The sequence below is a fragment of the Acipenser ruthenus genome, chromosome 16, assembly GCF_902713425.1.
Source record: "Acipenser ruthenus chromosome 16, fAciRut3.2 maternal haplotype, whole genome shotgun sequence".
NCBI classification, from domain to species: Eukaryota; Metazoa; Chordata; class Actinopteri; order Acipenseriformes; family Acipenseridae; genus Acipenser; species Acipenser ruthenus.
In genome coordinates this window covers 24,422,658-24,435,198 of record NC_081204.1, presented here as the reverse complement: position 1 = coordinate 24,435,198, position 12,541 = coordinate 24,422,658, and the positions used below count along the sequence as shown (strand labels likewise).

The following is a 12,541-nucleotide window of genomic DNA, read 5'->3' as shown; positions in this document are numbered from 1 at the left end:
GTATAATGTGAAATAATGTATAATGTGATATCTTGTAACAATTGTAAGTCGCCCTGGATAAGGGCGTCTGCTAAGAAATAAATAATTCCTCGCCCTCGTCTCCCGCCGAGACACTGCTTGGCGGGAGCCCCTCCAACCCCCGGAGGGCGAGAGTCCCCAGTGGGAGGCCTTGTACTCCCCGCTGGTCCCCAGAGGTGCTGGGGACCTGGGATGGAGGGTGCTACACGGAGCGCTCGTGTCAGGAGAGGTCCTGCGTCACGTCACCGACTCGGACCCCGCATGCCCTTTCTGCGGTGAGTCCGAGTCGGTGTTCCACATTTACCTCCTCTGCGCCAGGCTGCAGCCGTTCTTTTTGTTGCTAAAGAACCTTTTGCTGCAGTTCTGGCTGCATTTTTCCCCCACCCTTTTTATTTTCGGGCACCCTGTTCGTGGCTCCACCAGGAAGAGGGACCTCCTGGTGAATCTGCTCCTGGCTCTTGGCAAACTTACCATCTACAAGACCAGGAAGCGTAAGATCACCGGGGAGGGTCTCTTTGACTGTGGGGCCATGTTCAGGGCCCTCCTTCCTTCACCGGGTGGCGTTGGAGCACGCCGACGCGGAGTCCACTGGCGACATGACGGCTTTTGTCGACCAGTGGGCTCTGGGTGGCGTGCTCTGTACCACCCCCCCACTTTGTTTGTTACCGGCCATTAAATAGGCTGTACCCTTGAGCAAGGTACTTTACCTAGATTGCTCCAGTACAAAACCCAACTGTATAAATGGGTAACTGTATGTAAAAAATAATGTGATATCTGTATAATGGGAAATAATGTATAATGTGATATCTTGTAGCAATTGTAAGTCACCCTGGATAAGGGTGACTTACAATAATTCTAACTCCAGAGAAGTTTCATGGATGATTAAACCTCTGTTGTGAGGCATTCCTATTATTATTATTATTATAAGTCATTTGCAGATATCTATACAAAGGAGTACTGTTATACAGGAGATGGGTGAAACAAACAAACACAAACCTACAACAGTGTAGATTTAGTGTAACGGATCACCATGAGCTTCAGGCAGCGCTGATTTGAAGGCTACAAGGTGTTTAAGATGTCAGAGGAGTGCCTGACTATACCTTCAGGTAATGTATGGCCTGCTATAACATGGCTTTCTTCACGCTTGCGGAAATAAAGGTCAATGAGCAATATAATTATTTTTGCAAAACATGAGTGGTATTGGGTTCAGTTGATCCAATATTGAATTATCAACATTTTAATCAAAATCTTGCACCTGCACTCAATAGCCTTTCAAATTCCATTAGAATCATATCACAATATGGCCTTTCTAATCTGACATCCCCATTACTCTCTTTTGTATCGTGTGTAAATTATTTTTTGGCTGTTTATCACTGTAATGCTTGTTCGAGTGTCAGGCCAGGTACTTTAAACACAACCACAATGTCTGTTACAGTTACAAACAATAAAGTATAATGCTTAGGGAACCAAATGGTGTGTGTCTTTTGATTGTTTTTGAACATACAATACTATCAGTATCAAAAAAAGGGTTTCCAGAAGTGTGGCCAAATGTTGCATACATTTTAATGTCTGATACTCACACTAGAGGGTGCTGACAAATAATTATTATTTTTGAACAGTCTTGTATTTGTTGGTCCCTCAAACCTGGAGAAGTATTTCAGCCAGGTAGCTATTATTTCATTTAATAGAAATCTCCATATTTGTAAAATGTTTTTTATAAGGAACTGTTTGACTGATGTGCTAAATTGCTAGCTGCTCTGAATGATGTGTTTTAGTGGCTTGGCTTACAATCAAGAATAAAAGTCTCACCGTTTTGCCAAGCTATTTTAAATGACCCAATCAATATTAAAATATGGGAGGTCACCTGCCAATGGCAATGATTTGAAAGGTGAATAAAACCCCTGAATATCATGGTTGCTACGGAAGATGATTGAGAGGGGTTCAATTGCAAGAGCACAAAGAAATGGAGAGTCTTGAGAGAATTATATAATAGCTTAAAGTGTAAGTAGCATGTAAAATATATTTTTTTGTTAACAACATATTAATAAAGTACAGGTAGTGGACAAAAAAATTGAAACATCAATGTAAAGTCACTTAATAGGGCGTTGGGCCACTATGGTGTCCCGCTCTGTAGAGTTCTCGGCGGACCATTGAAATTGCAGTGAATTGATCTGTAGTTGCTCGCCTGTTTTACCTTGCACTTTCAATTAATGCACGGATATCACGATCCTGGAGTATGCGCTTCCGCCCACTGTTGCCCTTTGCTGATGATGTCTTTCCCTCGGAGTTCCATGCCGACATCACCTTAGACACCGTTGCTCGTGAAACATCAGCAAGTTGCGCTGTCTTGGTCACTGAAGCTCCTGCCAGACTCGCCCCAACAATCACACCTCTTTCAAAGTCACTGAGGTCTCCTCTTGCAGCCATGCTAGCCATAATTATAGACAACCAGGCCTGTCCAGCATTTTTATACATGACCCTAAGCATGCTGGGATGTTATTTGCTTAATTAAGTCATGAGTCACACCTGTGTGGAAGCCCTTGCTTTCAATATACTTGGTGTCCCTCATTTACCCAGGTGTTTCTATTTTTTTGTCCACTACCTGTATGTTATAATACCTTTCTAAAAACGTATACATTGTTTATATTTTTTTGCTTAACATCTAAAAAATTGATTTGAAGTCTCTACTGAGCGCCCCAACCAAAAAACAATGTGATCTGACAACTTCTGCCAGTGACGTCAGTTTGAGAACAAACAAGCTGTGTACTGCAGAAGCGAGCATTAGATCCGGTTTGTTTATCAAACGGTGAAGGTATTTTGCTCTATACTGTAGGAAGCTACTAGTTATTTTCAATGGGGTTCTGCAAATAAATCAAAAGTATTTCCGGGTAAGGTAATTAAATACATGAAATATACACTTTTAATATCTCTAACAAAAACTAGGGGTCTGTACCATAGTTGACCTGGAGCCACTTTCCTTCATTCTCATTGTTTTCTAATCTCTCCTTTAAAATGATAATGATAAACAGTCTTAACAATGTGAGTAGATCACTTTTCTGCACATTTTAGTATAATTTATTTCACACAACTTAAAATTGTGCCGTTACTTACTTATCATTATTACCAAGTCTGCGTGCTGGTGGTGGTTGATTTCTCACCAGCACATTATCACTGTAAACATTTGTCCTTGCTACCGGTTCAAACTGGTAAGGTACTGGTCCATTGCTATTTCTCCAATCTTCAGACATTTGGGAATCTTTGTGTAATCTGAATACCTCTCGCTGATTTTGCTATCAGTTTCTGTATTGTACTCTATTTCCTTGTCTGTCGGGTACTCAAACTGACGTCACTGAAATGTTGGAAGCGTTCGGAGTGTGCTCAGCAATTTCTGGAATTACTGATACATTTCAGGCATTTTCGTTGCATAGTTTTTTTTTTTTTAAATATATATATATTGCCAGTGAAAATGTTATATTGCATGCTTGCAACACACAAAAGTTTGTATATAGGGTGAAAATGACCGTTTAACCCATGAGATACAATTTGGACCAAGGCCATCTGGAGCTGAAATCTATGAATATGTAGAAAAAAAAAAGAAGGCAAATCAAAAGCAGCAACATTTAACTAATCGATCTGCACCGATCATGAATAGAGTACTGTCACAAAAAGGAGTTAGGAGCTCGCTTTTAGTCCATCAGATGCCCCCTGCTGGACAGTTGTTTGCCGAACATAAGCCAGTATCAAAGTTTTTGGTGTTAATTGTCTGAAAAACAGAAAGTCACATCACAAAATGGCTACCATATTAGGTCAAAATTTACTGTTATGGGTACCATTTTGTCAGAGAATTTTCTATAACACTAAAAATGATTAAAGTAACTGTAGCTAATAATCCCACACATGTTATTGATTTTGCACCCCCATTAGCTATTGCACATCGTTCTAAGAGGCGCAGTTTTTAAAGAAGCAGGTTATAGCAAACGTATTTTATTTTAAAACATGACATCTGGTAGTACACTAGATTAAAGAAAGTTTGCTTCACCATCCAAAAAGTCTGCTCCTCCAGTATTCAGTGTCTTCTGGGTCAAAGCATGTTATTGGCTGAAACGAAGTGAGTCAGCAGGGGAAGCAGCTGATCTTGACAGGACAGAAGTCAGTAAAGGGGTGAGGACAGTTTCACTCTCTAGGTAAAATGATCCAGGAAGTGTAAGACAGCCAGACAGAGACCCCAATAATAACCACTGACAATGAATGCATTCTAGAGAATAAATCACTTTATTTGTAGAATAGCATGCCATACAAAAATACTTAAAATAATTAAAAACTGTTCAGCAGTTTTCAAATCATCGTTATTTCTTAAATGGCTCTTCCAGGTAATAAGATCCTCAGTCTGCAGCCTGGTTCTAACTCTTGTTAAAAACATCTGTGTTCAACATCAAACTCTGGCAGCTTTAGGACTAGGAACCAGAACCAGATACATTGTACTCAACATTCCTGTTAAACCAACAATACCTGTCATTTCCAGTTCCACCCCTTAATCTGTGTAGACAGGTTTTAATGCCGACACAAAAATGACAACATTGGCACATAATAGGTATAACAAAAATTATATTAACCTTTACAGTTTTCTTTTTTTCTCCAATGACAAGCAGTATCATTCAATAAGATAAATACTGAAATAACAGAGGAAAGCAAATGTAAACCACCATATCATGCCTAAAAGAATCACATTATATAGTACACACATACGTTTCAAGATATTTAGAGATTACATACATGACTGTAGTTGTTAGCAGACTAAGATAAAAATGTACATAACTGTACAATATCAATATGATATATAAATGTTTAACTAAGTGTGTACAAAAATTATATACTACTGACTTTGGTGTGATTGAGCTAACAAATGTGTCACCTATAACTTGAAAACGGCTTAAATATAATGTGTCCATGACTCACTGTAGCCTCAATGTTGCTATATACAATTATTTATAAGGTTTACAAAGTATCCTATTATGTTATATAGCATTACCTTAAATACATTTGTTTGTTTTCAAGTGCTCTTCTTCGAAAGCTAACACATCTGGATTTTTCTGTGCATTAATAAAACACAATTTGAATCTTTTCTCTCATATCAGTAAAAAGATATTCACAGTGTCTTTGAAAGCATTGTTATTTATATAAACACGTAACTATTTTCCTTTAAAACGCACACAGCAGCACTGACAAGAAAGGTACAAATCTACAACCCTCATAAAATATGACTTGTGTCTATTAGTGTCAAAGAGGAAGTCATCCACCATCCACAAAATGTTATGAACTGTAAATATGATAATAAACAATGTAAACAAGTATGTCAGTCAGGAGCATATATCCCCCCCCCCCCCCCCCCCCCCCTCATTTGTATACCTAATAAAACCTAGGGATTTAAGACCTAGGTTTTATTAGGTATACAAATGAGGTGTTAGTAACATGATACATTATATTAGAAAAACTGATTTAAAGCATGTGGAATAATGTCTTGTGTTCAACAGATATGTAAAAATGTAACATTTATGATAATGTACATACATTTGAATACGTTTCTTTACAATTTACAGTAATACGAATTTTCTAGATACAGTGATAACTCTATTTCACAATCTGATAAATCACAAATGGTTAACTCATGGTTTCGCAATACTGCTGCGTCTGCAAAAAAAAAAATACACTGAAAGAAGATCTGTGCAGTCATCTCATTGTAAGAGTATGTTTACAAAATGTACCCAGCAATCGTTTTTATTTCAGGCTGTGTAGAGAAGCAAATAATGAGGCGATCGTAACATATTGTCAAAATGTTGGACTAATCAAGGGAGGTTACAAGGTTGCACTGGTGACATCCTCACCAGAATACTGCATTTAGTTTTAGTCCCCAGACTAGAAAAGAAACAGCTGCTTTGGAGAGTCCAGCAAAGAGCAACAATACAAATCTGAGGGCTAAAGGTTAGGACTCCTGAAGACTTTAAACCAAAGTCTTTAAAATCCTGTCAGGAGTCACAACGTCTAGTCACAACGTCAAGCGAAACAGAGACCAGAATCAGGACCACAGAAGAAAATTGGCTGCTAGGAATTGGACAAGCATTGATGGGCCATTATGGAAAAAACTCACAGCCGCTAACAGTACAGAGATACTGAAAAGACATACATCAGCTTTACCAGTTGTGATCTAAAAGGTATGTCAACTGCTTTAACCAAAAGTTGGCAGTCAGGCTTTTGACAAGAATTTGTTCGTAATCAAGAGTGTTTTATTTGCTCCAATTAAATGGACTTCCAAGTCTTCTGTTTAAACTAGTGAGTTTCTCATTAGTTTTATGGTATTGACGCTTTTGTATTTCCTGAAGTAATACAAAAATATGTATTCTGCTTTTCAAAAAATATATAAGTTGGACAATTTTTGATACAACTTGAGCCTATCCCCATTGTTTTGCCAACTGTTATAAAATGTGTTCCTGGTGACACAGTACAGTCTACATTTTCATGTTAAATAACTGAAAGATATTCAAGTGAACTAAAGCAGGTATAATTTGGTCACTTTCTCTTTGCTCACAATTGTTCAGGTTTCCGGTTAGGAATGTAATCCACATGTTTCATTCTGTCCATATGAATCAAGTAATGGCTCAAATTAGCAGAAGTCTCTCACAAAAGATGTCGTTTGTGCTTTGTTACAGAAAAGATGACTTTAGGTTTTCTTGCCGCACAAAGGACCTTTTGTTTCAGAGAAGGTTTCGTCTTCATGGAAGTTTGACAACCACAACGCAGGCTCCGGCCCTTCCAATGTTGAGAGACACCTCCTGCAGGAAAGGAAGAAAGAAAGAAAGAAAGAAAGAAAGAAAGAAAGAAAGAAAGAAAAAAAGAAAGAACATGACGATCATGCTCTCCTTACACCAGATGTTTGGCGAGCAAAGAATTCTACAATATACTTGGGGCTTGAACTTTAATTTCCAAATTTATATCTCCCTTTAAATGTTAATTAGTAGTTGTTAAGCTGTCTCTGTATTCTAATAAAAAAGAACAACTCTGTTAAATGAGTGACAATAACAAAAGCACACCGATAAGATAAACGACTGCAAGAATGAAATGCAATTAGGATCAGCGATGAGCAATTAATGTAATTTGTTATGTCTGTTTGAAATACAAATGAAGAGAAGCAGAATCAGGCTCAGTCAAGATATGAAGGTAAAAACAAGTGACATTGTTCTGTAACAGCTTGTTCTGAGTTTAATTAGGAAACAGAGTCGGCTAAAAATAAGTTTAAAGGGGTGTCATGTGATCAAAAATAAAACCCTAAAACATCAAGCCCTAAATATACTGATCAATGGAAACAGAAACACAGGGTGCGACTCAAAGGGAACAACTTTAGGAATGGATTGGTTTGAGGGATTTGGTTTAGCTTGCCAGCCCCAGTTGCTTTGGAACAAACCAGTCATGTGCGTCTCCCATGTGGAAACGGCAATGAGCTATGTATTGTTGTGTTGTGTTGTGTGTGAATCCTCATGCAAAGGAAATTCATACTTATACATACAGAGAAATACAAAACAGAGATCATATCTACAAATAACATGAAAGACCAAAGAGTGCTGCCTGAAGCTTGAAATGTAATGTAGTTAAATACATTTCTGTCAGGAAGAGGCGTAAGATTACTAAAAGAATTTTGACATTTAACGAAAGACATCCTCATCTGCTGGATATTAATCACGTCAAAGATACCGGTCAGATTCGAGACTAAACGATACTTTAAAAGGTAGTTTGTTTTTAAGAAAGATGTCTTTCTCTCAGAAAAAAAAACATTCTGAAGATACTATTAAGCTTTGTACTAATATTTTTTTTCCCGTAATATTACCGTGTTCCATTCATTGTTCTGTGTATCATATGACTCAACACTGTTCAGGTAAGTCTGTCCATCATATCCACCAACTGCATATAGTCTGTCTCCAAGCAGGCACACGCCGACTGCATCCCGTGGAACGCTTAACTGGGCCACTGTTGTCCAAGTGTCAGTCTTTGGATCATACCTACAACAATAATTAAGAAAACAAATACACTTCTTTAAAGAGTTTAGCACAGTATGTGACATACTGATACCTTAGATAATAATAACCTGTAATAATACCTGTAACCCTGATACAGTTTTATTATGTGTTTTACTTAACTGTACCGGTACTTAAAATTATATACATATAATATGTAATAAAAATCATCCTCATCAATTTTCTGATATTTGTCTTATGAATCAGTAATACTCTCAAAACAGAAAAGAGAGAAGCATATTGATTGGAGTATTTTAACTTAACCACCACCAGAGGGCCTCTGTGACCACATTCTTTCCCCACAGAACTCATATTGGCATATAAAGGACAAATGGCCAGCTTGATTGAATCTAATTCTGTGTTCTACTCAATAATCTTTTCAGTTGGTCTAAACGGCGATAGGATCTAAATACCACTGTCTTTTAAATCACTAAATGGGACCCTTTCTGGCATTTTACATGTTTTGACAGACAGACTCACATGTTAATTGTTAACATGTTAATTATCTCAGTGGTGGTATTTAGATCCTGCAGTGTTTAGATCACTTGAATAGACCCAGATATTTGTATACAGAACTCAAGTGTGTGAAAACAAGGCAGGGAAAACCAACATTTTCCAGCTACATAGATCTAGTACTGCTGACATAGTCTAACTCTACCAAGATCTGTAAGACCTGGCCCAGGAAGTGCCTCATTTTGTCTGAAATAGTGGCACTTGCACTGGCATCAAAGCCAAGTACTGAGTCTGTATATATATCGCAGGTCTAACTTTTGTAAAGTGAAAACGCAGAAATCCTAAGAAAGATTTGGATATATTTAGCTGTGGCCCACTTGTTGGTTTTAAAGAACAACCCCCTAATGCTACACACTAATAAAGAACTTAATACAAATGTAAATACTTTGAAGTTCTAAAACATACTTAGTACTTGCTTATAAAATATTTTTTAGGTCGAAAGGTGTTCAAACATACTGCTAATTGGAGGCAGATGAAAGAATTTGTTATTTTACTGTAGGTGTAACAGAAAGTATGTTGTAACATTTAGGACACTTAACAATAACTATTAGCCATGGCCTTTAAGACATCCTCCAACCACAAGCTGTCTGGCTTTTTGTGGAAAAAAGAAAAAGAACAGCTGTCCCAATACTAATACTGAAACTGATTACTAAAGCTAATTTTGACTGTCTCACAGTGCTTGGAAGGAAAAATGCCTTTCTTTCTTTTGTTTGTCTAGAATGACTAAATTATTGATAGATATCGACCGTAGACCAAACATGACTGTAGTCACAATGTGAACATGAATAGGCATTTGCTGCCCACAAAATACCACGTTTAACTATTGTAGAACACAGAAATCAATTTGCATAGAAAACAAATCACTTATGTGAGAGGCAGCCCATTTACACAACTGTGTACCACATGTTACAGGTCTTTCAATTACTGTATTAGGGTGTATTTTAATGATACAAACAGTAATAGATCATAGCAAAACCATTCTTCACCTCTGTCCACTGTATTTGTATCGCGTTAAGTGGTGGAAATGCATTTCTCCTGAGGAAAAACACCAAGGGGGCTGGTATAGTGTAAAAGGCTGGCAATATTTAGATCCACTTTTTTTCCGATTGTTAAAATAGACCTCAATGAACTTGCTACAAAAATAGATTACATTCGTTTTATATTCTTAAATTGAAGCATTGAAGCATTAAAGAACATGCTGTGACTATTACAGCAATTGCATTAATTACTGTTTCTTCCGACACTGAAAATGAAATAGTTTATACCATCATAATTGTTTTCAGAGAGACAGAAAGCACACACAAGTGAAGAACTTGATTATTATTATGAAAAATCCTCTAGCAGAAACAAATTGCTAAAACAAGCATCTCATTCCTACTGATATCCTGGGGAAATGTAGTCATTACAAAGGTTACTTGAAGTGCAGCAACTCAATTTTTTCTCTGAGAAAACAAATTAATCAAGGCAATTTTAGCTAGCTATTTCCTTCAAATTATAATTAAAAACAAATTATAAGACATAACAAAACTGCAAGCAGCAGGTAAATATATAATTATTTAAAGCCCTAGACAAGTCTAGCTAATGAAAGTATTACACATTTTGCAATACCGCTTTGTAAATTCAGTGGACAAAAATATTAGAACTTTAAACCAGATAAGAATCACAAATTAGTAGCATTCGTATAAGTACGTATTTTGCCATTAGCCAAGACCAACAGCTCACACATTTTCGATTTTTACATCCCAAACACACTTGTATTTGAACACAGCGATTATTACCGTTCCACACAGTCTGAAAGACGAGAGCAGTGGTTTGAAGCAGGAGCATCGTGGCCACCGACTGCGTACAGAAATCCATTGTATGTCTCAACTCCGACTCCTCCTCTCCGTTTGGACATAGGTGCACACATACTCCACTTGTTGGTGTGAGGGTCAAAGCACTCCATTGACCTTAAACAAGAGCTGCCATCCCGTCCACCCACTGCATATAATCTGGAAGCAGAAAAAAAGAAGAATATTTTTAATACTAATAATTATTCTGACAAAAGAATATAATTACTTTTAAAAGAAAGGTGTAAATAAAATGACTTTGGAACAGAAATACACACACACACACACACACACACACACACACACACACACACACACACACACACACACACATATATATATATATATATAAGAATTGCAATCTTAACAACAAGACAGAATGACATGTTTTAAAATGTAGTTTAAAAATACATTTCTGTTCAATTGATTTAAGCAGGGAAGATAAATACCACTACTATCTCAATCTTGACAATGGACTTAACCTGGTATTTTACATATATTTTTTTACAGACTGAACTATCTTTGCTATGTTCTTATAAGTGGCGATAGACTTAGGACAGAGGGAAGGCGACACTTCTTCGAACAGAATGGTGAGGGTATGGAATGGGTGACCTATTCATGCTGGTGAGATCAATCAGATACACAGAACTGAATGGCTCCCTCTCATTCGTAAACGTTCTTATCTTCTTATGTTTAGAAATGTGTTTCTGTGATCCAGTTTTGCATCATCTTTTTGGATCAGTTTTCACAAATAGCTTTCAAAATTAATTTCAAACTTTGTGATTTAAGGTTTGAGTTAGAATACATATATTTTCAGGATAGCTCCAATAGCAATCAAGACAAGCATTTTAATTTTTTTAAATAATTTTTAGATTCAAGAATATAGAATAAAGTACAGTATGTATTCTGCACATCATTATTGACTCTCGATATAAAATTTGAATGAGGGCAATCTGTATACAGTAGCTGTACAACCTGTCCCTGTGCCATCATCTTTGGTGCAGGGCACTTTATCATTAGAGTATATCATCCTAAAGATTTAGTAACATACAGAATTTCCATTCGCACAGGAGGCAATACTGGTGAACACACTCATCAACATTAATTTCTAGGGTTTTGGTGGGCTTGACACCCGATGGACATACCACATCCATTAGAGGGGAGGCTATATGCATGAGTAGTTAGTTAAGGACAACAATCCTCGCTTTTTCATTATGAAGGCAAAATCCACTTGGAATGGAATACCATATGTCAGTCACACAGTTAGCGAAGAGGAAACATCTTGCACATTTGGCAGAGGTCACATCCTGACCCGGATGCAAATTGCTTTAGGACTGTCAGTGACTGGAGATAACCTTTATATCCTGTGCCTTCTCTTTTTAGGGAGAACACACACTGGGTTAAAGGCCTCTCTTTAAGGGACAACAAAGGATACAGGCTTTCTAACAAAAGACTTCACAGACCTGTTGTTATCTCTGCCCATTCCTTTTGTAAGCAAGCATTCACAAAGAAAATCCTGAAAGGTGCACCTAACTCGAGCATAAACAGTGAGAGGCCACAGAGCAGAGACAATGTGGAGTGAGAACAGAAGCCATCTGCAACAGATGCTATCAAGGCTGGAATTAAGAAACCTAGCCTTACTAAAAAAATTTTTTTTTTTTTTGTCCCTGCAAGTAATACCAGTGTTTCAGTTTTGAAATAAATAAATCAACTTGAAGGCAAATAAACAGGCCTTTTTAATCCTAACACACACTGTTTGATCTTGTGAGCACCCTACTCACAGAACTCCGGCACTATTGATCTGTTCTTATAATTCATCTTCTTTCATGCACTAATTATCTTGTTCATATGATAATTAAAACAGAAACCTTTGAACTAAAGGTTCATCACTATCTGTAAAAAAGGTTACATCGAATAAAGGCAATCATGACTCATGAAAACAATACCCACTTTATACTCAGCACTGGGGTGCATTCCTAGTGAAGTATTCATTATTTTATTTCAGTGCAGAATATTTAATTGTTGTTTAAGGGGTGATTCTTTTATCGTTTATGTTCTCCTTTTTGGGAAAACTAGTGGTCAAGTTTGAAAATCTGTCATGGCCAGGATCAAGAGCAG

General features: G+C 37.2%; 1 protein-coding gene across 2 annotated transcripts in view; it reads right to left on the bottom strand.

Moving 5' to 3' along the window:
* Window positions 1-5,426: 5,426 nt before the first annotated feature.
* LOC117411918 (kelch-like protein 4) overlaps window positions 5,427-12,541 on the bottom strand; it is a 104,900-nt gene continuing 97,785 nt past the window's right edge. The window contains exons 9-11 of one of the 2 annotated variants that reach the window (XM_058989130.1): window positions 10,373-10,585; window positions 7,895-8,066; window positions 5,427-6,845 (exon numbers count right to left, since the gene is read on the bottom strand). In XM_058989130.1, coding sequence (XP_058845113.1) covers window positions 6,786-6,845; window positions 7,895-8,066; window positions 10,373-10,585 — 445 coding nt within the window. In that variant the 3' untranslated portion in view covers window positions 5,427-6,785. The remainder of the gene's footprint in view (window positions 6,846-7,894; window positions 8,067-10,372; window positions 10,586-12,541) is intronic. The other variant, XM_058989131.1, reaches the window with a different exon arrangement.